Raw genomic sequence first — 27,288 nt, 5'->3', positions numbered from 1 at the left:
AAGCGAAATTATGCTCGATCATTTCATGCGGCCCTTTCTCTTGTTTCCCGACAACGCGCATATGCAAACTGAGCAGTCCGCGTGTAAGTTTACACGTGCCGCGCGCTTTGCAGAGTGCGTCGCGCATGTATAACGAAGTCTGCATGCGAACTGCGCCCCAATAAGGCGAGCGCTTCGAAACTCGCCGGCCCACTTTGCGACGGCGAAGTATGCTTGCCTTGTTTCCGTAAGGCGTAGCTATGGGCGAGCTGGTTCTGCGTTATATCGACCGGCACACGACAAAGCGACGAAGACGTCCCTGCCGTCTTGGGCTGCGCGCTGGCCGAAACAGTGCTCGTCTCCGCAGAAGCGATCACGTGTCTGCTATAGACACGGATGGCCAACAGCGAGCGGGGATATCCACGACGTATCGCCATTCTAAACATGCGCAACAGTTCTTGTTTATTTACACAATTTTGGCGGCTTTCACTGGCGGCTCAAGTTCCGCGTGCTTGTCGTGAACTTGGGAGCTGCACCAGCCTGGGCGTTGCAGTCGTGAACACGCCAGGTGCAGGTGACGGGCGTGTTCTCAGTCGTAGTGGCGCTCGGTGGGCACGAACTGCATGCCCAGCTCCTGGTAGGCCCACGTTTCGCAGCTGCTGTCGCTGCGGCCGTACCTGAGACTGCGAAAAAGATGCAGCCACGTTCCAGATGTCGTGTTATAGCAGTACTCTAGTTTTCATGCGGAATATGCAAATTTTATGGCGTTATAAAGGGCCACGAGCTGTTTAAAGTAAGTCAAAGAAGTACTAAGTCGGAAAGATTCAGTCGAGCGTTTTCAAAAAGGCGGTGACCGCATGAACGTATATAAAGTGTGTAGTTGCTTCTGTTTTCGTTTCACCAAAGCTCTCGCCTGTGTCAGCCGTTTATTTTCTTATACGTCAAAGCTTGCAACTGTCTTATCCTTCCTCGCTAGCAGCTTGCTGCTTATCTTGTGAATGTGCTCTCTGACATGAATTACGAATTGTTGCACCTCTATGCGTCGTCACTCTCCCATACGTCACAAGCTAGAACCTAGCTGTTAAGCTTTTCCACCAGTGTTTTGTCTGTGCCTTCAAGATAGCGGCTTCCTCTAAAAAGTAATGTCGAAAACAATTTCGACTGCGACTTCCGAGTTATCAAATAACGAGCATTTTCTTTCATAGATAGGTACCACCCCTCACCCCATCGCGTCTTTTCCCGTTAACATAACCACCTTTATTATTTATAAACACTTCCTGTCAGCGTTCAAAGATCGCATCAAATCATTTTATTAGATAATGCATGGCAAACAGCCTCGTTAGGACCGGAAGACTGTTTATACAACAGGAGCGCCGACGTCCACGGCAGCTGCTGCGGCATGCCATTTTATATAAGCTATACATGAGTGGCTGAATCTTATGACGTCGAGCACTCGTGACCATATGGTATTCTTACTTGTAAATTTGTCTGGCCAGTCTATATATCATTTTTTCAGTAAGAAAACATTTCCTTCTAAAAGTTCGCAATGCTAACTTATTTGCTCCTGAGCAATCACTGTGACTATATTTAGGCAGATGCCCGAACAGGTGAAGCTTGAGAATTATCTAAAGTGCGCTGAAGTATCAACCCAGGAGCGTTTCTGCATCGCTCCTGCATACATAGTATTGCGGCACGAAAGCTCCATGCACCACGAGTGTCGCCTGTATACCCCTTGTCAGTGCAGACAGGCTTGCGCACTTTCCGGATGCAGGGCACCTTGATGACGTTGAAGTACACGTTGCCTATGGTGTCCGCTATGTGGCTCTTCGCCCGCCGCAGGCAGTTGAGGAAGTCGCGGTCGCAGTCACAGTGGGATCTGCGTAACCGAAAGAGCACACTTTTGCTCCAAATGCACGAGGGGCTCGAATTACCGTGAACTGAGCAGGACGTGAAGCAACATGGTGCATTTCCGAAGCGCTGTGGCTTAGAAAAAGCACACATGAAGGTTACCATCACGTTTCTTTTAGGAAAACAAAATAAAATGTGATGCGCACGCACACACACTGCTGGCATTAAGCAAAGCATGTTCTATTCAGCAGTCATCGCGTGTTCTAAAGAGTTGTTTCTAGTTGACTGTTCCGATGGCCAAGTGACACGCTGCCACAACAAAATTTTCCACGTGAGTCGTGCTCAAATTATTCAGCGCTCTCCGCACGACCAGCTGAACAGGGCCTTTCTGATTATTCGCATTTCTGATTTCGTGCACTCAGTGGCATTGTGTCAAGCAGGGCGCAAGACCATCTGAGCACACGGCGAGCGGCATTAAATTCATGCACGGCGGGTAGTGCAAATGTCGAACTTCCGTGCCACTCTGAACAATGGCGCCCCGACGTCTGTGGACATAGCAAGTGGGTCAGCTAGCTAGATCATCGCGTGTGTCGTATATGTAAGTGAATCGATGTCACGGTGTTTGCTCGATAAGGACACGCTTGAGAGAACGCGATGGTATGGTATTGTCGGTATATGGCACAAAGAGGAAGGAAGCGCTATGGCATAAGTTCACATGGCGCGGAAAGTGCAAGGAACGACACACGGCCGCTTCTCATTTCCTTATTATTGGTGAAACTGCGTTGGCGCATGACGGTGCGCTGGCGGCTATAATGTTTCCGTGTACATATTTATGCCGAATAAAATTTGTTACATGTCGTACGCTGCGCGTAGTCGCCCGTCTGCCTCCCTCCTGTCCGTTCCGCGCTGTGTGAATTATGCTTTGAATGATGACAAGGTGACCACTATATACTTCGCAATTTAATTGCGAGGAGAAGCACGTGAAACGTGGCAGTGCTCTTGCGATGTTCGCGCTCTGTAATCATACCGCTCGGCTACTTTCTGGCTATAGCTAAACGGCGATCATGGTGGTGTTTAGGGGACACGATTGTCACGAGTTCAATTTATATATGCACAGCCATCCGTGCGCCTGCCTTTTCGTCGATGTTTGTTCTTTCTTTGCCTAAATAGCCGTTTTTCTCGCAGAGGCATGTTGCACGACTGAAACCGAACAGCACTCGATGATTGTGCCAATGTCATCTCAAGTGAGCCTGCCTCAATAAAATGATGTAAAGAAGCTTGCCTTAAATATTTCACAGACGGAGTGCTGGCACGCAAGCAGAAGTTGAATTTTGCTCAAATCGACAAAAGGCTGAACTTCAGAGTGTAAAACCGGCGCTTTAGTTAGTAAATTGAATAAGTTAGTAAAATACACTCAGGTGACGAGGCAACCTGTATAAGGGTTCAGATGCAACTAAACTATCAAAGTAATGGATTGTTGTAATCTGAAAGCAACGTGTCCTATGCTTACAGCGAACTATTAGAGGGTGTCCAATAAAACAGCCATTACCTTAGATTTCTTATATATTTGAAGATTAAGTCTATATTGTTGAGACCAACTATAATTGCTAACAACTAAAATGAATAATTTTTGAAATTACTTTATCCGCCAGTCAGACAAAACATTCAACTATATATCATTATCAATTTTCGCAGAATGGAACGTTCACGGAGGGCATTTCAAATCGTAGTTGACACGTCGTCTGCTGCTTAATTTGATAAACTGCGTCATTGCCCATCCACGCTAAAAATGCCGCGCGTTGCCAAAACAGCGCTATCGTGAGGTTTTTTCGTAATACAGAATACATATCGTAGTATGGACAAATAAAAAGTTGGGACAGGACAAGCGCTGTAGGTTTTGGCGCGTTGGATATATTTATCGAATTACAGAAACTATAGCGCATTAACGACAAAGGACAAGTGGGGACAGCGCTTGTGCTTTCTCAACTTGTCCGTTGTCCTTACTGCGCTACCTTTGCTACATTAAGATGAATATAGCAGGCCCAAACCTATTCCCTTTTGGTGAGGTTCGTTTTTCTCGAGGAAATGCGCTATTTGATAGTTATAGGATATTTAATATACAGACGCCGCATTAACCAGATACCGTGTAGATAAGATGGCGGAACCGCTCACACTGCGAATTCCATATCCCATAAATGTGTGGCTTCGCAGGGGCTGCGGGGTGTCACTCACTTTGTGTACAAGGAAAAGTTGACCAGGTCGTATCCTGTGCGGAAGGCCTTGAGCTTGACGGGGCAGTGGTCATGTGCGCGACAGCACACGTCCACAGTCACGTGGGTGCCCAGGTCCTCGTACGAGGACGCGATGTCCCCGAGGCCGCACCACTTGGTGCCTGCATCACAACATTCCAAGGGTATCAGTGAAGCGCGAACACCCGCCACGTTTGCCGCTAGCGGACAGCCCTGTCGCCATGGCCGGCCGTACGCGGGGCGAAAAGCTCGCCTCCGGGGCAGCGGCTGCTGGTCTGCGAGTGCGTGGCAAGGACAAGTGGTGCCCGTTTCTTCTTTGCCGGTACGTTACATGGAATGCGGGCAAACGCCGAGTGCTTCAACCGTGACAGTACGCTGACGAAATAAATATTGCTTTGAAGACTTGCCTTTGTAACAAGGCTTGCTGCTAGGCTATAGTCTATTCATGGTATACAGTGGAACTAAAAGTGCGCAGGAAAGGACACGGGTAACACTGAATAACACAAGCGCTTGTGTTGTTTAGCATTGTGCGTGTCCTTAACCGCGCTCTTTTCATTTTACTATTTGCCTAAGTAGGCCTACTCCCTTTTTCAAGTGCATCATACAACTTGAGCAATTTTAGGGGGTATTAAGTCTACGCATAAAGGCACACCGCTTCGAATGAACTTGTCAATGCCATTTCATTGCTTTCGAGAAGAGCAGATTATCGCCGAATAATGAAAAAGAAAACCTAACTTGGAGCATCGGTCAACAATAACCGTAGGCAAAATTGTGCAGATCACACGCACTGCGGGCATCTATGTTATGTGAAGCATTTGGCAGGTACCTGGCTACCGAGCATTGTTAGGGCAGAACAATACCAGGAGGACCAACGAGTTCCTTTAAATTGAGTAGTTGTGCGTGCGGGTCGCGAGCGTACGTGTGTGTGACGACAGCAGAAGGACGACAACCACGTTGTAAACGACCGTACACGACGGCAGCGGCATCATTTCTACGCCGGCCATTCGACTCGGATTTCCGTTCTACGCTAGTGGACGAGCGTAAGCGAAAGAAACGTGGATGGTGACGTCATCAGCCACTACGTGTTATACAATCTCACGTACATGAGACTATCTCATGTCGTGTATGTTAAAACGATGATGTGATTTGTACATCGGCGAAGAAATGTTAAAGCTTCATTAACTTGGCCTATCATGAAATCTTTACAGCGTCGTGCAGTTTCCACGTAGAGTAAGCTGCTGCTACGAGAAAAGTAGTGGGCAAAGCGGGCCGCTCCCGGAGACGGTGCAGTCGCCTCAAAGCGCGAGCTGCCAGAAGGAAAGTGTGCCAAGTGTTTCAAAGAGCTGGCCCAGTTTGGAAGGGCAGGAGCACGCGCGGCTACGGCTGTTTTGGCCTCAGACCTCAGACCCATATCCCTTACCTCTTGTCTTGGTAAGGCTATGGAGCATGTGGTTCTCAATAGGCTGGTTAACTATGCCGAAACCAACCACCTCTTCCCAGAGACAATGATCGGCTTTCGACCCAAACTGTGCACCCAAGACATACTGTGGCAAGTACAAAATGATATCATTAACCCAGCGCCTATACGCGCAACTCGAACAGTGTTAGCATAAGACATACAAAAGGCGTTTGACAATGTCTCACGTCGAGCCATTCTAGAAAACGTATCCAACATGAACGGAGGTAAGAGAACATATACCTATATATTACCACATTCCTCAAGGGGCGTACTGCCACCTTAAACATAGGCGATATTGAAAGCAAAACCATAGAGCTCGGCACTAGAGATACACCACAGGGAGCAGTACTTTCTCCTTTCCTCTTTAATACCACCATGAGTGGCCTATCCCGACAGCTCAAAGAGATTCCTCACATCAGGCACGCCATCTACGCCGATGACGTAACGATCTGGACGTGCACTGGGTCGGATGGACAAATCTCAGAATCACTGCAGGCAGCGGCTGACGCAGTGCAGAAACACGCTCGCAACAATGGCCTCAGCTGTTCGCTGAAAAAATCAGAACTGCTTATAGTACGGAACAAAAATCCCGCAAATCCGGCTGCCAATATGCCCGCACACATTCAGGTGCAGGTAGCTGGATAACCTGTCCCACCCTTTCCTAAAATCAGAGTGTTGGGATTGTGGATCCAGCAAAACACGCACAACCAAGAAGCCGTAGCACGAATCCAACCTACAGCTGAGTAATTACAAAACCTTCTCACGAGGGTCTCCAACCGACGGCACGGAGTTAAGGAGAAAGATGCCTGCAGACTAATCCAGGCTTTTTTTCTGAGCCGAGTGGCGTATATCTGTCCTTCTCGCATCTCAGGAAGAGGGACTTGGAACGGATTAACGGTATAATCCGAACGTTATTCAAACAGGCTCTTGGGCTACCAAAATGGACTAATACGAAGGCACTCTTGAGTCTAGGAGTGCATAACAACGTTGAGGAAATCATAGAGGCCCACAAATGGGCTCAAACAGTTCGATTATCCGGCGCACACGTGGGACAGCGGATCCTGGACACCTTGGGGTATCGCCCAGCCTTAGACATACCGCAACGACAGCGGATACCTAACACTTTCCGGACCCCCCGCTTCCTAAAAACATGAGCACTGAAAACAGCGGTAGACGCAAAGCTAGGGCGGCGGCACTCTGGCAATGCTACAAAAACCAACCCGCCAAATACGTGGATGCTGCTAGCACCAGTGATGGTCGACACACCATAGCCGTCACTACTGGCGACGGACATACCATCATCTGTGCGACGGTAAACACATCTTCCATTGTGGAGGCCGAAGAGGCCGCCATCGCCATGGGCACCTCCATCTCGGGCACCAGGATTATTATACCCGACTCAAAAACAGCGATTCGTAACTACACCTCAGGTTTCATTTCCCCTCGAGCATTCAGAATCAGTAACAAAAAACGCAATCAATTGAAGTTGGTGTGGGTACCCGCTGATGCGGGCAACCCTGGCAATGAGGAGGCCCACCTAGCCGCCCGCGCAGCTAGTAACCGGGAGGTGGGCTTGCCCGACAGGGTTGACCGACATGAAGGTATCCACACCTTTAACGAAATTACCATTTATTACAGCGAATCCAGGCGAATATATCCATCCCCGCACGCGACACTGACAAGAATACAGGCCACTAACCTCAGCAGAATACAGACTAGATCTGTACTTGGTCCAAAAAGGCTAGCTGCAATGACCGGTGGTGAATATCCACCAAACTGCAAACACTGTAACTGCCCCCTAGAGGACCAAGATCACATCTTGTGGGGATGCCAAAAGAACCCTCCCCCGAGAGAACTCTTTAGCCGAGCTCCTTCACACGAAGAGTGGGAGATGAAGACGAAAACTTCCACCCCGCAAGACCAGATACGGTTGGCGGAATGGCCTGATAGCGTCGCGGCGAAGCAGACGCCACGCTAGCCCACACCGCTGGGAAAGAAAACTCCACTCAACCTTGACAATAAAAGTTTCTTCTTTCTCGGTCTCTCTGGCCGCGGTATGTATATGATTTACGCACGCATGTTTTCACTTGTAATAAATACCGCGAAGAAAATAGGAATCGTGGCCTAATGGTTAGCGCACCCGGCTGATGTGCTTGACGGCCGAGATTCGATTCCCACATCGGGCACAGGTTATTTTACTTTTCTTAAAAGGAGGCGAGACAGGCCCCTCTCTGTCACAAAGTACCAAGGATGCTTCTCATTAAAAAAATATTTAAAGCAATAGCACACTGCATGGTCATCATCAGCCTATTTTTATGTTCACTACAGGACAAAGGCCTCTCTCTGCGATCTCCGATTACGACTGTCCTGCGCCAACTGGTTCCAGGTTTCGCCTGCGAATTTTCTAATTTCATCACCTCACCTAATTTTCTCCAGTCCTCGAATGCGCTTCCCTTCTCTTGGCACCCATTCTGTAACTCTAATGGTGCATCGGTTATCCATCATACGCGTTACATGGCGTGCCAAGCTCCATTTTTCCCCATTAATGTCAATTAGAATATCGACTATCCCCGTTTGCTATCAGTTGATCCACCCCCGCTCTCTTCCTGTCTCTTAGAAAGCCTAGCATTTCTCGTTCCATCGATCTTTATACGGTCCTCAACTTGCTCTCGAGCTTCTTTGTCAACCTCCAATTTTCTGCCGCACATGTCAGCACCGGTAGAATGCACTGATTGTACACCTTTCTTTTTAATAATAGTAGTGAGCTCCCAGTCAGTATCTGGCACTACCTGCCGTATGCACGCCAACCCATTTTTATTCTTCTGTAAATTTCCTTCTCATATGATAAGGATTCCCTGTGAGTAATTCACCTATAGGTAAACGTACTCCTTCACGGACTCTAGAGGCTGACTGGCGATCTTGAACTCTCGTTCCCTTGCCAGGCTGCATAGCAAGAGAACACGTGGTTACACGGTCACGAGCAACGAACTCTGCAATTGAGATCACTGTGAATAGCTGCTCTGCTCCAGACTTGAATTTTAGAACTTGTTGTTGGGCGAGCTGGTGCGCATTAGCAAACATCTTATTAACAAACATCGTTTATTCGCGCTGTTAAAAAAATGTTTGCTCCAGGCTTGAAGCCGTGTTTAATTTCCCATTGCTTTCGCACTTCGTCATTGGCTCGGACATGCCGCATGCCGTCGTTATCACATGGATCGAACACTCGGTGTGATAAGAAGTGAAATGTTAGAAAGCATAAGGGCCTTGGTTGGTACCGGAAGTATCTGCGCTATTTTCAACACCTGGGGGTCGCTTAACGTGTACTAAAAGCTATAGTTACGTTTGCGTAATTCCGTTTGACGACCATCACCACTGAACGGTACGCGTGCGTGCTTACGTGTGTAGGTACGTCGAACGCTCTTGCAGTTTCTCGCACTGATCTTGAAGATAATTTGTTATGGCGAAATTGGTGGCATGGCAATTATTAGTTCTACCCTGTCCCCTTTGAGCATTACCCAGTTACTTCTCGCACAAGGCGCCGTTCAGAGCTACACCCGTGGTGATTCGATGCGCTGTTGGGGGCCCTAGCTTGCTTGACGCATAGTGGTATTTTTTTAGAGCGAAGACGCGGTAACCTCTGGGGAAAATAAACGGCGCAATACAGACGTGGACGGAGAAACATATATACAACAGGACGACTGCGTGTGTGTGTGTAAACGCAAGTGTGTTTCCCCTCCAACGTCTGTTTTGTGGCGTTTATTTATCTTGAAGTATGACACGCTAACTAGCTCAAATCAAGATTCTACGGGATAATCGTACAAACAAGAAAAGACGGAACACTCTGTTTGGTCTAATAGGAAAAATTAGTCAAGAAGACGAAGGACAAGAGAAGTATCACCATAACGACAAACCAGTCGTCGTGGTGTTGGTCACCTTCTTTTGTCCTTCGTCTTTTTTACTGGTTTTCCCTTTAAATGATGCACCGACTAGGCCGGATTTCGACTCTCCTGGTCTAGTAGGTTATCTCGTTTTTACGCAGGAAAATAGAACAAATTATACATACACACATGCATTAACAAATTCTCACTCTGAAGCGCTCTTGTGTATAGTAAAGATACGCTAAAGAAGAAAATTAAGCTAAAATAGTAATAATAAATCCTTAGGCAAGCGAAAGTTGGAAGTGAAAACCTGCACCGTATACTTTCCATGGGTCACGTGCTCATTAAGAGTATAGGTGCGCCAGTCGTGCGGCAAGCTATAACACGGTTGGCACCAGGAGTAGTGCGATGCACGCGTCTTGGCATCGGCGCGCTCGTGAGTGCGGTACCTGGTATGATGCCGCTCCACAGGGTCGACGCGCTCCACTGCGGAGTGCTGTTGGTGCTGGCGGACCAGTCGCGCAGGTCCCGGCACTGGGAGATCAGGCTCAGCATGGCCGAGAAGTCCACCTGCTGCACGGGCAGGCCCTGCGCCTTGATGATGGGCTCGGCCTCGCGTTCGTCGCTGCATGTATGAAGGTGCGAGCTGTGTGCCTGCCGCGCTTCGGGGTTATCGGGACGCAGCACAGAATCCAGCGCGCACGCCGTGTGGAGACGGTTCGGTAGAGGTGAAAGATGTTTGGTGAAGAAACGAGGAGCACAAAGAGGCTTTGCCCGATGCAAGAGGCCAGTGGGGCGTTAATGAAGACAGAAAGCCGCACTATTTATGATTATATACTGAATTCACATCATTTTGTACACAACGCACGTACAGGACAACATATGTAGCGTGTGAGTTGCATATTGCTGTGTCTGCGAATATCAGTATTGACACGTGTACTTGTTTATCTTTCACCGGCTATGAAATGTTAAACGTTATAGCTCGGCGCAGACGCGCCTGTATGTATCGGAAGTTTCTAGAATGTTATCGATGCTTCTATCCGTCGTCCGTTGTCACCGAACCTTGTGTAATCCGATTATATGCGCGACGCGAATTGTGTAGTACTTTCTGGGAGGCACGCGGGCTCCAGCGATCCAGGGGCAAGTTTGAAAAAAAATCATTAAGTCCCTGTCGGGAGATAGATCCAGGCTTACCATCGCGTAGACGGGCGTGAAAGCTACTGTGGTAGTATTGATGGTGCTGTATATGATAGTCGCTTCAATTGAGGACGGTGCCGGAGACGTCCTTCTTGCACGGCGGTGCTTGACAGGTATGAAAGCATCCGAATCTTCCGATCTTGAGTCAGAAAGCTCAAAATCAGCACCGTCGGATCTATACTGCCGAACTGAGCCGCGTGCGAGCCGCGGGCGGTCTATGCTGACCGCCAGACGAGTCCAAGAGCATATCCTCCATGGCAGGCTCCGCGGGGAGGATCTCCCAGCAGCGTAGGAGTCTTCGGGATCCAGCGCAAATATCGTTGCATGTTACTGATGCACAAAAAGCGTAGATAGATAGATCAGATAGATAGATAGATAGATAGATAGATAGATAGATAGATAGATAGATAGATAGATAGATAGATAGATAGATAGATAGATAGATAGATAGATAGATAGATAGATAGATAGATAGATAGATAGATAGATAGATAGATAGATAGATAGATAGATAGATAGATAGATAGATAGATAGATAGATAGATAGATAGATAGATAGATAGAAAAAACTGCAGCACCAGAAGAAAACCAACAACCGAGCGCAAAAACTTCGTCGTCGTTCCAGGCGGTTTCCCGTATGTTTAGAATTAAAGCAAAACTAGATTTGTATATATAGAGCGTGGGACTATAATAAATGTAGCTTAGAAGTTTAATGAAAATATTGTTAAGAATTTTCATAAAATGAGTTAACGTAAAGAAATGAAGTAATAGAAATAATTGATGATTTTAGAAATTCAGGAAGGCACTCTTTTTGTCTCTCTGGTAAAATTGTAAATGCAAGAAAAGCATTCCTGTGGCTGGATCCCAGTGAAGTTGGCCCCCCAAAAGAATGATTGGTGAGGTTAGCGATAGCCCAAGTTTGCTAACTGAGTTTTCTATGAGTTTTTTTTTGTCTAGAAAATCGGTGCACGAGAGAAAGTAATGATCGACAGATTCAGACGCATTGCAAAAAGAACATAGAGGTGACACAGCGAGACCAGACCTATGTAAGTAAAAGTTTAGAGGCGGTATACGACGTCTCAATTTTGTGAAGGAAACTTCCAATTGCCTTGAAGCACACCAATTACTATTCCATGGGAAGCCAAGATTGTAGAATTGAGAAGACGGTGTAAGCATGTATATTGCAAAATTTTACGACACAGAGAAATTTCTGTGCCTAGCAGCGGTGACATAAGCTGATTGATGTCTGCAAAATAGATATGATAGGGCCACTGAGGAATGCTCGTGCGAGTGAATCAGCCATTTCGTTCAAGTGCAACCCACGATGTCCCGGTACCCAAAGAAAACGTACTTTCCGTAAGTACGGAGGTACCATCGAACAAAATGTTTGTTGAATTCTTGAATGTTAAGATGCAGTAGGTGCTGTGCATACAAATAGCGAGTCGGTCACAATAACAGCTAATGGGTCATTTTGGGGAAGCTTTCGTAATGCTAATATAATCGCTAATAATTCTGCCTGAAATATGGATGTGAAGTCGGGAAGGCGAAGGGAGTAAGACCATTGAAGATATTCAGAGAAGATCCCCACTCCTGCCTTCTCATTGCACACAGAAGCGTCAGTAGCCATTGCATTGTCAGTGCATTGTCAGCTGGTGTAGGTGGTCGTGTAAGATATTAATTAAATGTCTGCTTGGTAGCAGTTTAGCATGATTTGGAAATATGTTCTCAAAACCAATTTTGAGGTCTGGTTAGCCATAATTTGAATGACAATCTTGGCGCATGGACACGTCCAATTTTTGTAACTGTGCTTGCACAAATATTATCTGAGGGCTGTGTAATCTCGACCACGATACTTCAAAAACTCAGACGGTTCAGTGATAAATACACATTGCGTACGTCTTTTTAAAAAGTCATAAGCTTTTTATAAATGTCTGAACCGTAAGCATGCGGAGTCTGCAATCTAGGATGGGTACCTGGGCTTCCTGATGTAAAACAGTGTTGGCAACAAATCTAGGTAGCCCGATGCATAATCGTACAGCTTCCCTTTCTAAAAGAATGAGAGGTTTAATTTTGTAGGCGGGACCACCGGAGAATATTACGCAGTCGAATTTTAATATAGGCCGAACATATATCTTATGTATCATCACTACGGGAACCCTGCGTAGTCCAGAGCGACGGTGGCTGAGCCGGCAGAGCATAGCTACGGCAAGTTCTGCCTTTGTTTTAATGTGTTCATTGTGACTGTTCCAGGTGAACCGAGTGAGTGAGTGAGTGAGTGAGTGAGTGAGTGAGTGAGTGAGTGAGTGAGTGAGTGAGTGAGTGAGTGAGTGAGTGAGTGAGTGAGTGAGTGAGTGAGTGAGTGAGTGAGTGAGTGAGTGAGTGAGTGAGTGAGTGAGTGAGTGAGTGAGTGAGGAAACTTTATTGCAGGTCCGGCGAGGACGCGAACTCGTCGCGCACCCGGCTAGTCCCACGTCGGCACCGGCAGGTCTAGCCCGCGGGCACGCCGGATAGCCAGGATTTGCTTTTCTAGAGCGGGGCTACGCAGAAGCGAGTCCCACTCCTCCTTGATAAACTTGGGGTATGTGGACCCGCACTCCCAGAGCATGTGCGCTAGAGTGGAGGTCTGCCCGCAGGAGGGACAGGCGATGGCAGGTGAACTTGCCATCGTAAATAACACCAATGTATTTGACTGCGTTAACTTGAGGAATGATTTCCTGTCGGTGTAGTAAAGATATATGCACCTGCGCAGTTAACGGAAAGACTATTATCGCACTTTTGCTAATAATTAACGACATACATAGCCCCTCTAACCATGTCTCCGGCATTTCTAAGTAATTCTGCAACGGCTGGTGTAGTGAGTGTATATTATTTGCGGATGCAAAAGATGCGATATCGTCCGCATAAACATACACATGTATACCGGAGACAAAGGAATTGTACTTAGCAAAATGTTAAATAAGAAAGGGAAAGAACGGCATCCTGTGGTACACTGAAACTTATCGAATAGAATACAATATTCTACAGAGCCGTATGCTTTTGATACATCTAGCGCCACCAAAGCTGCGTACTCTCGTTTGCGGCGAATAAATTTAATGCGGCTCTCTAGATCTACATGGGCGCACCATATGGAGTGGCCGGGACGAAATCCAATCTGACAAGGACTGGGAAGTGTATCATCCTGCATAAAATTTGTTATACGGCCGTGAACAACCCTTTCTATTAATTTGAAGACATTGGAAGTAAGAGAAATTGGTCTTATGTTGTCTAAGTCAAGTCCAGCTGCTTTTTTCTTCTGTGGAATAATTTTAGCTACTCTCCACTCTCTTGGAAACTATGAATTTTTGAGAGAAAAATTTATTATATTTATTAGATCCTGAGGTGCATAATCAAACAAACCTTTTAGCATCCTTGTTGTAATGCCATGTAGACCTGGGGCTGACGCCGGTAACGATCTAATAATGCCTTGAAGCTCGGTCCCTGTTACTTTTACAAAGTCGTCTACCGAGGGAGGTTTCTTTCGTTCTGTCGGCAATTTATGCTTGAAACGTCGCGCAAGTCCTCGAGAAGTTTTCTCAAGTGATTCTCATAATTATTTTGTTGATAGAACGACAGAGTCGATATTCACGAGCGCCGGTATAACTTTACAGGATCAAAGAAATTTAAACAGGGCGTTTTTATTGCTAGACTTCGAACGACATGTGAAGTACTTGGAACCATATTCCTCCTTAGCTTTTGAGACTGTTCGTTTAGATGTAGTAGCTATATGTATAATCAGCCCAATTAACAGGGTATTGGTTATATAAAAGTTTTTTCCAAGCAGCTTTTCTACGTCTCAAATCTCGCTCGCAGTCAGAATTCCACCAGGGACAATGTGATCCACCCTTACTAGATTGTACAACAAATTGATCGAGCTTTCTTTTATGATTGTTTTAGAATTGAACGCAGGCTCATTGCTTTACTATTCCCCTTCATGCCCTCCAGAGCGTTTAAAGCTGATTTTAACGCATATTTAAATTTGGGCAATTAACAAAAGTGCGCACATGACTATCTAAACTAGTTAAAGGGGTAAGCAGTTCAAAAATTATAGGGAGGTGATCACTGTTAGTTCCGAAATCAGTAGTCTTCCAAGAGGTGACAGAAATGCTCGAGGCAGCAAACGTAAGATCTAGCGCAGATTTCGACTGACCCGAACAAAAGTATGTGCTCTCCAATCTAAGCAAGACAAATGGTTTGATAAAACGCAATCCCACAAATGTTTGCCGCAAGTGTCCGTTCGGAAACCCCACGATACATGATAAGAATTAAAATCGCCCACTGGTATGATGTTCTTCTGACTGCAAGCAATAGAGGTATCGATCGAGATAACGGGTATCTTGAACTCCAGCGGGGAAGTATCCGTTAATTATAGAAAAAGGCGTGCAACGAGGAAGTATTGTATCCAGTGCTAGCATTTCGCAGTCTGGTGACATTCTCTGGTATGCTATAGCAGCTTTATGGCAGATGTTTTGTGTTACAAAAAAAATAATAATAAACGAAACCACCACCTCGGGAAAGGCGATCCAATCGAAAACATCGAAAATTTTTTAGATGAAAAGTCTGACCAGCAGCAAGGGGGCCTAGTTTCCTGTACAATAATAATATCTGGAGAATAATTAGAAGTAAGATATAATAAATCTATTGCAGCGGAAGCATGGAAGGACAGTTCCGCTAAATTACTGTTAAACTTCCTATGGTGAATTAGGCACGTACCCAGGATTTTTTTTCGGGAGGGGGGGCAACCCAAGATAACTTTTCTATGCAAATGAGGGGGGGGGGTGCCTTTACTAGCACAAATGTGAATAATAGCCACCATTCGCCATAAAGACGCATAAACCTGCAAAAGAGAAATAAAATAAGGTGTACCTCACAGGTACGCATGTGAGATACACGTCTCCTTTACTTGGCAAACAAAGAACCACATCGATTGGACTCGCACAGGAAAGAAGCGCAGGAAGGACACTGCTAAGAACAAGAAAACAAGCGAAAGTGTAAAATAAAGATTTCTAGTAGCGTTTTTTGAACTAGATCTGAAAGAATTATAAAGAAATATATATTTGCGGAACAATCCCAGGTTCTTTTCTATCCCTCGTTAACTGCTCTGCCAAATGCCAAAACCGACTCGTATTGTTATTTGGGAAGTTGAGTAACGATGCGTGGCCGCCAGTCTCGTACAACCGCGTAGAGCGCAGGGCGCTGTGGTTCCAGACGTACTGCGCCCACCGCGGAAAGTTAGAAAAACACCCACATAAGCACAACAGAGAAGTGGCCATGTCAGGCGGCTCGACTGATAACTGTAGAAGCGTCATTCAAAACACCCGGAATTATTCTCCACTTGCCGGAAGCGTTTTCTCTACTTCCCTTTTAAATAAAAAGATGTTGATCCATAAATATTTTCACAAAGAACGGTTAAATTTGTTAGCTTTCGCTTTTCATTCCTGTTTGGCTGTTGCCTCTGCTCTCTTCCGCAGTAGATCACTTCATTTCTCAACTCTTTCGACTCTTGTTTCCAGTTGCCAATTTTGCACGAAAATTGCTGTACAATTAGGGAAAAACAAGACGAGGTAACAGGTGACATTCATATTGCTTATGGGTTTGACTGTTATTGGAGGGTTTCATGATGGACGCTGTTACGCCTATTATTTTCCACCTCGTCTAACCCATATCGCGGGTATATGGTTCAGAGGATCTGCCAGCATCGCTGCGAGCCGTCACTCGAGGAAATAACGAAGCAAAAGGAAAAGTTAAACGCAACTGGCGTTTTCTCCGGCCGCAGCTCGTTCCACGAGCATACAGACCAGCTGACTACGAACCGAATCCCTTTCCTGCCCCTGGATCAATATAAACAAAGAAGATTGAACTAAAGAAGCAACAGCGATTCGCGTGACCGTTGAATAGATGGCGACAACTGAACGCATCTCGAGTTAATAGCTCGGGCACCGAATTTGTGAGAAAATTGGCCTTCAAACCCCAGGAGATGCCGATAACTACCGCCATCCAAAAGGAGTGAAAAAGGCAACAAAATGTTGACAGCCAAATAACTGTCAAGAATCAAGACTGATTTGGCGACGCTTTAGGAATGTGTGTGAGGAGAGGTGGCGTGGGGCGGGGATGGGGGGGGGGGGGGGGAAGGGCGTATGCCGATTAATTTCGGGAGGGGGGTGGCACCCCCCCCTCCTGAATACGTGCCTGTGGTGAATAAATCCGAGCAGCAGAGACTGCTTTGTTTAAATCGCTCTCTTTTAAGAAGTCCTTCCTTAGTCGGAATCTCTCTCACGTACTTTTTTGGGTTGGTGGGAGAGCTAGATTTTTTCTCTATCGGTGACCTTGTTCGTTTAAGAGATCGGGGGTCCATATGTACATCTTGATTTTCCATTCTATCCATATCGGAGAGACCGATGCGGTCAACTTTCTCAGGAGTTCATGGCGTTGATGAATCGTTATTAGTCACTGGCTGCACTGTCGATACTTCAATAGGTGGATTCCGCGGTATACCCGACACCTGATCCTCAATGTTGACCTATATTAGTTAGTTGAAGCTACGGAGCTATTTGTGAGGACATCACCTGAACAAGGGAGTCGTTGAGATTTGTCACAGTGCGCTCCATTGCTTTCTCCAACGCCTTTTCTACGGAAGCTGCCACAGCCTGAGAGATACACAGTGCTTGACGGGCCGTTATACGAGCATACCCTTGTGTCCTCTTCTGAATTTCTCCAATGGCCTCGCGACGAGAGCATCGAAGTCTATCAATTACTTCGAGGATTTGCATTTCTTTTGACCTTGCAGGACAGCTAGGCTCATCTGCAGGGTGAGTACCACTGCAAAGGCAGCAGGAATAATTTCAGAAAAACAGACATTTGAGTTATGGCCTTCTCCACATTTATTCGAGGATTGTATACCAGCAGCACTTATGGAACACGGACTCAGAAGAAACGACTAGACGAGGACGCAACTGCACTGTCTACTGATTTCATTAGTGAAATTCCCACGCTTTTTATTTCGTCGCCATATCTCCTCTCTCATCTATGTGAGGCTCTCTCAAAAAAGTGACTTCCTTTCTTGTCAAGGCCAATGACGGTGTGCTCACACATTGCACTCCTTTTTTACTTATCTCAAATGCCTCAAGAATCTCGCGAGTTAGCCTATCGTCGTTCCTATTAAGGACTTGCACATCATAAAATTTGGGAGTGCACGTGCCTACTTGGCTGTCTTTTCCCGTCTTGTTCATTACGCAATGTTTGCAGTGCAAGGCCAAATTGCTGCCAAGGGTCCCTGAAAGTGATGATGCGTGCTCTCTTGCTCGATCATTAAGGCATCTTCTTGTTTGCCCTATGTATTGTTTTCCACAGGACAGGGGGATGGTGTACACTACTCCTGTGACGAAATCGCAGTATCTGCTTAGGTGCTCGATCTGGCATTGCGGTTTCTTCTTTTCCTGGTTCGCTCGTGCGCACATACTTTTTCCTTTGTTTTGAACTGAGCACAATACTCGGATGCAAAGTTGCGGATGCAAAAGAAGTAATTGCGCAAAAAATTGGAGGACGCTTAAGCTTCGCCTTCAAGAGGAACGCGAAGCTTAAGAGGGGTGTAAGACAATGGGTTACGGCGCAGCGACTACGCGCCCCGCATCGGACGCGGTGAGCGTCGAGCAACGCAGCGTTCGGCGCGACAACGAAATGTGCGCCTGAGCAAGCGACGCACGCCTGAGCCTTAGAAACAGCTCGTTTCTAAGGCAACACCGCGTTCACTAGAGGCGCTTTTGTACCGCTTTGAAGGATCGAACTCGTGGCTCAGTTTAAAAAAAAAAAAAAAAAACTCGTGGCTCAGTGGTAACGTCTCCGTCTCACACTCCGGAGACCCTGGTTCGATTCCCACCCAGCCGATCTTGCAAGTTGTTTTTTATTCATGAAGTGCCTGCTGGGATTTATCGCTCACGGCCAACGCCGCCGACACCGACGCCACCGGCTTTCCTGCGACACGAACTCCTTAACGCTGTCGCGTTAAAATACCATATGTGCATGAACTGACCCACAATCCCGTCAAGGTTGGTAAAGGGGACGGCGTCCGAGTGGAACACTTGGCCGTGAACGCCCCGCTGAATTCCGTGCAGCTTGATCTCGTCGGCACCTTTAATACTCGCTGTAATCCAAAAGCACTTTCTGCTGACAGAAAGCGCCTTTAAAATTGAATTATTTTCAGGAAACAGCCTCTGCATTAGATGTCCATCCAGGACTGCGCAGATGACTACAGTTGTCTAGAAGCATCACATTTCGTAATAGTCGCAACGTTGAACAATTAAACTTTATGATGGTTCTTACAATGTGCAATGGCACCATGCTTTGTCTGTACGCAGTCAACTGGCAAAGTGTGCGGCTCGGCTGCTGGTTGACTGGTTCGCCAGGTGGTCCCACAGGAGAACCGGCTGCGAGGCTCAAGTGGGAACTCGGTGGCTACGACGCTCCATTTCTGAGCACCAAGTTGTGGGTTCGATTCGCGTGCGTGTGCGCATATACATGTATGTGCGTGTTATCTCTTAACGACGCTTAACCAGTGTTTTAACAGTTTCTTAACCAGTGTGTGTGTGCCCTTTCGTTAATCAGTTTTACGTGGATAAGCTCGGGTCACTACGGTGCGGCTTCGCCGAGAGAAGTGTTTTCGAAGTTTCAGTGCAAATGACAATGCACGCCTTGCCGCGGGAAGACCGGGAGAGGTGCATCAACTACGTGACGAGGCCCGCTTTCCAATGAGAAGTAACAAGTGCGAACTGAGACGTAAACTGAAGATGTGAGTGAAAACATAATGGGCCAACCATGGATTTCAGATGTGTTCGAATTAACCGTTATTGGGAACGATTTTAATTGTTAGTTTGCCATTTCGGCTAGGGAGGCAGAAGGCTTAAGCATGCGTCATTTCAAGAATGTATACCACGATCGCTGCAAGATGGGCTATCGCGGAAGACCGGCGAGAAAGGAAAGCGCGCACGATGCAGCAGGGGGCCGTGTTCGGACCGGTCTGGTAGCCACGATCGAAAAGGAAGAGCACGCGCAGGCACCAATCTTTCGAGGTCACGCACGCACACCTTCCAGTCGCACGCCACAGTTTGCCGAGAGGAGAGGCTACCGCCATTTGGAGAGACTCACTAAAACCGTACAGCAGGGTTTCAAACCAAACCGCAAGCTCGATGTAGAAGTTTAATGGGCGGTGTTACTGCGATTGCGCGGGCTAAGCAGTCCGAGGTAACCCAAACGGATATGAAAGGTGCTAACAATACTTGATTTGCCTATCTTATGATCAAAGAAAGAAAGAACTTGTGAAGCCGAGAGGTGAGAGAAGGCGGAGTCTCAGTTCGGTTCAAACGTTGTGACAACTCTAACAGCCTTCATCATGGCTGTTTACGGATCAACTTTTTCTCGGTGTCGGGAAAATCACTGTCGCCAACGCCACACGTCGGGAGCCGCGAAGCGCCGTCGCCTGCACACTGACGTCAACAGCGTACACGATATTGTGGGCGCCGACGCGTACTTTGGCGCCAAAAACACGGTGTACCCGTTCACTCTTCCCTTCCTGTCAACCAGTGCGAGCCTCCGGTAGTACTGCACAGTACACCGCTCCGCCATGGTTCGGCCGATAGCGGCCACCAGCCGCGGCAGCTAATTCTGCATGGCCGATGTATGCGGGCCATCTCCGCGTGGTGAGGTCAAGGACGCCGGTAGGAGCGTCCCTTCCCTCTAATGGGGCCAATGAACCCGTCCAGTTCGAAAAGAAGCAGTGCGCTCGGACAGTGCGGCGAGGGAAAGTCGATCATGCCGGCCGATGTGTGCGCGGCCAAACGAAAGCGACAACGTCTCGGAGGCGCGCATCTGTGCTCTTCTCGGGAGGAGGGGGAGCGACGCCTCGCGGAAAGCCACTGCAGCGCGTCCAGGAAGAGAACGAAACGCGGAAATGGCCGCCGCCGCCGCCGCCGCTGCTCGAACGTGATGATGTGGAGGTGCACAAGATGCTCTCTCCGGGTTTGGGTCGTGCTGAAACGTAGAGGCCGCACCCATACATCTCGTAGCACGCGTTTCATTCGGGATAACGTGGTCTGCTACGTTGCCAAGAAGGACCAAGGTACTCCGTGCTGAGATGCCTCCTATGCTCCCACCCACATTTTACAAATCATTCTCCCTAACGCGAGCTCTCGTGATTTTCTTGCGTTTGTTTTATGGTAGAGCAGCAACCGATGTTACTCAGAGGAGCCACTTTGCATAGAATGTTGTAAGAACGTCCCACATTCGGCTACCATTTCTTAACGCTTATGACGACTGTTGCAGCGTAGAAGGCCGTCGGTAGAGGGCTCGGACGTTATTTGTGATTTGTTAGCGCGCGAAACCACCAACAAGAGTCAGTAATATGACACAGTTGGCGACGTGAGTCTGCAGCGATGTCAGCTAAAAGCCGCCAAGAAAAAGAAAGTTATCCAAGTCATAGTTGCGACGCAAGGGCGCTCTTTCCACAAACATGCGTCTAAATGGCAGAAAAGCCGGCTCGTAAGGACCTTGCCGACTAATACCAGCAGCGTACATTCGTTTAAGACAAAACATTCTACCCTGCGCGCATCGCCATATTCTGCTCGGCGTTGCACGTCATGCACGAACCTAATCGCTCCGAAAAGTGGTTCTTGAATTACATCCGCCCACAAGTACGAAGCAAGGAGTCGGTTAAAAAAACTCTGTCGAGCCAGCAACAATTCATCGTCGACGCAAGCAGTAAGGGAACGACAGAACACGTCCTGGCCACAACGTGTCAGCACTGCTTTCTTTATATCGGTTATCTCACTGCGTTGTTGCCTTACCGGTTACGTTACCTTACTTTACGCAGCTGAAGTAGTCCATACGCTTCTTATGACTATTCATGATACTTGCTTCCGCTTCGATACACTTATAATGCGTAAGGCATTAGAGTCGAGTGTACCTGCGACACGCTCTCCCTTTGATCCGTCTGGCTTAGCTTTAGTAAACGGAGAATAAAGAAATGTGAAATATGGCGCACGCCGGGGGAAGTGATATGGGCCCGGACATAGGTGCCATGAAAGCACCGAATGGCCTCGATATGCACCCGGCACAGTTCCACGCGGCACACAGGGGCAGAAAGAATGCAAAGGCTCTCCTTATTCGTTCAAAACGCATCGGTCGCCGTGGCGTGAGCAGTTGGTCACAAGGATTGGGAGCCCAAAGAAGGTGGCACGCGAATCGCAAGATCTTGCCGAACAGGATCTCCGCCAACGCACGTGCGACGATCGGCTCGCGGCCCGCGTGTTCTCGTTTCTGAGACGAGCTTGCCCGGCCTCCCGCTTGCACGCACTTTCGCGCGCGTACAAGGCGTAAGTGCTGCTCGTGCGGCTCCGCTTGAGGAGCTTCTCGCAGAAGGATCGGTCAAATAATGCGCCAAGAGCCACAGTCTAGAAGTGTGACGGGAATCGCCAATTACAACTGAAATACATATGAAATGTTATAAAATTTGACGGTAATGCAATAATCGAGCTAGGGTAACTTGGAAAAGGTGGAACTATCAGGAAACTGTGACAGCAGATTTAAGTGTATAAAGTGTGATAAAATTGTCTCGTTTGAGCCTTAATATTGCATTGAATATGCAACTTCTTTGCCGACAACGATTCCGAAACGATCGCAATCGCTCACTTACTTGGACTCCACTCGTTTTCATTGTACTAACGATGTACTTGCTGTCTTGGGGCAACTCCTTTTTCCTATCTTTTACTAAAGACTTCCGAGCCAATGGTTTTTTTCTAGTAAGTTCACTCGTAGATGACTACGTCACTTGTCGTGTGATATGTACATAGCCATGATAGTTTCATAAAACCAACTCATCGATACCAGCGCCTCGTGTAACAAAGAGGTAATCTCGTTCAATACTAACAATATTTAATGAGTTTTCTGTCACCGCAGGGAGCATTACCAATTGAGGAAGCATGTAATTTTCAATGGCGAAACATTCCGCTCAATTCTGCTATTAATTTGGTATCGCTCTTTTGACTATATAACCAATCTAGTTCTTTTCGCATAATGGGTACCATTAACGAAACCAACCGTACCGTTTTCCACCTCTAACGGTCTCCAATCGCATTATGCATTCCTTTGCTCACAAGACACCAAATTGCATTAGTAAGCACTGTGCGCTAAACGTACGCGCATTACATTATAGTCGAATTTAGAAGGAAATAAGATTAATTCAAATAATTTCTCAAGCTATACATTTCTTTATTAACGCATTATTTCTTAACATAAGCACCTCAAAGGCGTTTGTTTCAGAGAAATGACAAGTGGGCTTTAAAATATGTATGCGTCAGCTGCTTTGGTTTCGGCGACAAACCACCTTCTACTCGCAGCATAATTCCTCTGTCATTGTTCTTTGTTTTGTGAGACATTCCTACTTAAATGTTGTTCGCTGCGCCACCATTATCTCGAGAAGGATATGGCAAGAAATTTCGGCGTGGATCCCGTGTGACTCTACAGGCATGTTAAATATAGCTGGTCGCGACGAGAGTGCAGCCAAGCGTGCAATTGCATGCTCTCGCAGCTATAGATCGCGCTACCAACGTGAATTCAAGTTCGAACAAAATGAAAATGTAGGCAATGTGACGCTGGGATATTTTATTGAAGATGGCTATTGAAACTGAAGCAGCGCAGGCAACGAAGATAGACTGGAGTAGGTTTGTGGTGTGGTGTTCATTCCTTCTTTCGTCATCGTTTCCTGCGCTCTTTTACTGCGAGAAAAATCGAAAGCGACTATAATGTGTTGTAGCAGAGTCGGAAAAGATGACCTGCATCTGCAACACTGTCTTAATTAATGCTCCAAACCGTAGATCTCGGACCACATCGCACTTAGAAACACATCGCACATCCAAGTGATTATACCTGTTCTGATTCATTCTTTTCTTGATCGCGTTTCAAGGTCAGCTCATGTGCTAACGAGCGACAAACCTGCCACACTAAATTTGCAGCTTGTTTTGTTATTCACATGACTGCAGGGATATCGAAAATATAGTGGTGTATTTAGTAAGAGACCATTTGATTTTTCGTTCTCGTCGACTCTCTGCTACTGGCCCGCATGAAGGCATGTCCTTGCTGTCGCCGTGATATTGACCACTGGGCAGCATACAAGATAACATATCAATAGACAGGAAAATAATCGTTATCAAACACGGTCCGCGATTGGGTTTTACTTCATAGAGCATTATATCGCCGATACAATCACTGGTCTCGGGTCACAACACAGTATCCTTCAACGCTCAAGACGCGGTTCCCGAAATTGCAGAGGTTGTTGCAGTTGTCAAACATACTGCCGCCTCGGGCAAAGGGCTCACTCAACAAGAGAGGCAAACTGAAGAGCTTGAAAGCAGCAAGATGTGCGCACGTAGCTCGATGCACGTGACATCAAAGCGAGCGCCTGGCTCTCGAAACCGAAACCCTGCACCGCAAAACCATTCCTTATCAAACAAAATATACGGTCGGTTACGATTTCTGACATCACTATGCACTGTTGGCAATTAAAGACAAGACAATGTCGATTTTTCTTTCTTCTAATCTTCCCGGATCTTATCAGCGATGCACATTTTACTAAAGATGTGAGCGAAAGATATAACCAGTAGCAGACATTGGCTGCTTTCTATTGACTCGAGGTCGCGTACGTGGAGGCCCCAGGAATGAAGTGACGCTGCCACTTTCACTTACAGCGAAGCAAACATGCACAGCGAGAGGGCAAACACCGCTGTGCGGATACGGCATATGTTGCAGTGGTGGGGACGAACGTAATGCGAAAGTATTTGATATGTAACACACGAAACCGCAGAAACAGGCATGCACGAAAGACTGGAGTTTGGCGCTAGTCCTTTCTTCCGGTCTTAGCCTGCCTCGCCTCTGGATTTTACATCGATCGGACAGGCTGGCGTTCGGGCACGGTGCTTAGTTGTGGTGTGCTACGACCTGCAACTTCCCCATGCTCTTAAACCTCCGTGACCAACCGATCGGTTTATGAGTGTTCGCTTAACTGACGACCCCCGCGAGAAGTCTCGAGAGTGTTTTTGAAGCTTAAACATCGGGAGATCTAGAACTGAATCAGAATGTGCCTTATGGCGTTTCTGCCTATATATATGGCCGGTCACTAAGCAGATTACGATAAGTAATTAATAGTGTGCGAAGAGATCAACAAAACTGCCCAAAGAAGGCGTACACACTAGTAACGTGCACGTAAGGCTCACGCGAGTGCAGCATCGCGAGCGTCAGCGAAAATTTTTTGCCGGTGAGAACATGCGCTGAAAATGTCGACCTGCATTGTACCACAAAATCTCATGCGGCAAGTCGAGATTAGAAAAAAAAAGTTTTTTTTTTTCGCTGCACTCGCTGTCCGCAAAGATTCGTTAAAGGTTGTACGTCGTTCCTAGTGAATCGAGAAGGATATGGAAGAAGCCGAGAGTGAGAGACGAGCAACGACCATACGATCCTAACATACACTAATTCCATGGAAAATTTGTAAAAAATTTATGCATTTCACATAATTATCCTAATAAACATACATTAGGATGAAATATCAGATTATTTTCACCATCATCAGATTTATCAGATTTTATCAGATAATAATCAGCCAGCGGGAAACCCGCATACGCGATACAACAGTGTAGATCTAAAAATCAGCAAAAGAACCTTCAAATTTCTCATTGTTTTTCTTTGAACTTGATCCTGTCTGCTTGGTGTGTTTGTTGTTACTTGACTCCATCATTCATGATTGTCCCTCTTCCCCTCAACTGCATTTCATAACCACGATTGGTCGGAAACCCCGGAAAAGCCTTAAGCATACTACAAATAAGCGAAAGTTCCTGAATTACGGCGATCACACACGCACTGACAAATGCGGAAACGCAACGGTGCCCTTGGTTTATATTGACTCTTTCGCGTTTCTATTAATGACGACGCCACGAAGAATGAGAAGAGGAAGACAGAGAAGTTTGAAAAGCGGTGCTCACTCCAGCTCAAACAGTCGACAGGTCTGCAGGGTGACTCCGTCGGCACCGTACTCCACCCTGGCGATCGTTTTGCCGTCGTAGTACATCACCGTCTTGGCCTGCGAAGTCGGAGCAGACGACAGCGCAGAAGCAGGCGGTGGCAGAGCGCTCGCTGGCGAGGACCCGGCCTCGGCTGGTCCGCAGCAGCAGACGACGAAGGTCAGGACCAGGGTGCGGAAATGGCCCGGGCTTCCGATCCACCGGTGGCTCGTGCCGCGAGACATGCTCGGCCAGGGCAAGCGCCGCGACGGCACCGACAGCAGCGGCGGCGGCTCCGGCACGAGCAGCGGCTGCCGCAGTAGCGGAGTGCGGCTGCGGCGACACTACGCGGATGCGGGTCAGCGCACCGCTCGCGACCAGAAAGTGGGCCGCCGCACCGGCTAGGCTGGCCGCGGACGGCGCGCTATCCGGCACCACCAGCACGTGCAGCTTGCTTCGCGGTGTCTCCACAGTGCGCTACCGCATGCGAGGAAGCGCCCCTTCCGCGTATTCAGGCAGGTCTCTCTTCACCGCCCCTACTCCCTTTCTCGCTTTTCAAAACGAAACGACCACGAACAACATCCTCCCTGGCGTGTTCAAAGCGTCCTAAAGTACCCTTCGCTGAGCCACTTCTTTTTTTCTGACGTTGACGGTTCAGCGGGTTCGGAGAAGGGATCGCAACGTCATGACAGTGTACTTTCTCTCTTTGCATGAGAGCCGGTTAGAAATGAAGCAAGAAGAAAATACAGGTTGCGTGTCAAACCTGGCGCAGCCTATATGTTGGGACACAAACTCTCCTCTTTGGTATTTTTGGGGAGAGTAGTTAAATGGCCGTTGACTTTCAGTCTAAATTTCAGGATCGGCAGTCGACGGGGACGATTCTTAAAGGTTGATTCCCTTGCGACCTACTGTTGTGCAGCAGTATTTTAACTTTGACACAACCGCAACAAAGTATAACAGATGAACATAGCTGTAGTCACCTAACCCATGTTTAACAGAAATTCCAGTCTCGTCACCAACTTAATGTCACGGCGGGTCGCACTGTCAGCACATCGGGCGGTTGTCGGTAATTCCTGAGAGGCAACTGTCAAGGACAAGTTGTCAACGAGGTTGAGGACATTCGTGCGGTTGTGCGATAACTATATACAGAAGGCACATGCTCGCTCTGCACAAGGTTGCGTACTTGATGTAAATGGAAATATTTAGACCAAGGAACACGAGGCATTTCTTAGGCATTAGAAAATCCTCGGTAGTTATTGCTAAAGCTTCACCTAGCAAACAGCAATAACGATTTGAAAAAGCTTTGCCTCGCTACACACGCCACTACAGGACTACGATGACTCCGGTTGAAGCGATGGCAACCTAACGCATGGCAAAACGCTCTATCGGGTTGGTGCAGGGAGCGCCCCGCAAATAACATCCCAATGTCGTTTCCGGCATTGTTCTGAGCATAGTTTCTCTTACTGCAGGTGGGAGGGACAGTGTCCAAAAGAATCGTTCCGTTCCTTGTGTGTAAGCATGGAATGTCCATGGAAGCCCTTTGCGGTAGTTATACAGGTTCCCGTGTCGCCTCGTTTATTGTCTTTTCAATAGAAATTATGCAC

At 47.3% G+C, this 27,288-nt stretch overlaps 1 protein-coding gene across 1 annotated transcript; it reads right to left on the bottom strand.

Annotated features, from left to right (window-relative positions):
- Positions 1 to 236: 236 nt before the first annotated feature.
- Positions 237 to 26,047, bottom strand: LOC142575185 (uncharacterized). The gene is made up of 5 exons (XM_075684290.1): positions 25,667 to 26,047; positions 9,863 to 10,038; positions 4,060 to 4,219; positions 1,709 to 1,855; positions 237 to 662 (listed from the first exon to the last, which is right to left on the bottom strand). Exons 1-5 carry the CDS (start codon positions 25,927 to 25,929, stop codon positions 569 to 571), a joined length of 840 nt encoding a protein of 279 aa, XP_075540405.1. The 5' UTR covers positions 25,930 to 26,047; the 3' UTR covers positions 237 to 568.
- Positions 26,048 to 27,288: the final 1,241 nt, after the last annotated feature.

Source organism: Dermacentor variabilis, chromosome 3 (assembly GCF_050947875.1).
Source record: "Dermacentor variabilis isolate Ectoservices chromosome 3, ASM5094787v1, whole genome shotgun sequence".
Taxonomy (NCBI): domain Eukaryota; kingdom Metazoa; phylum Arthropoda; class Arachnida; order Ixodida; family Ixodidae; genus Dermacentor; species Dermacentor variabilis.
This window is presented reverse-complemented; position numbering and strand designations above follow the sequence as displayed.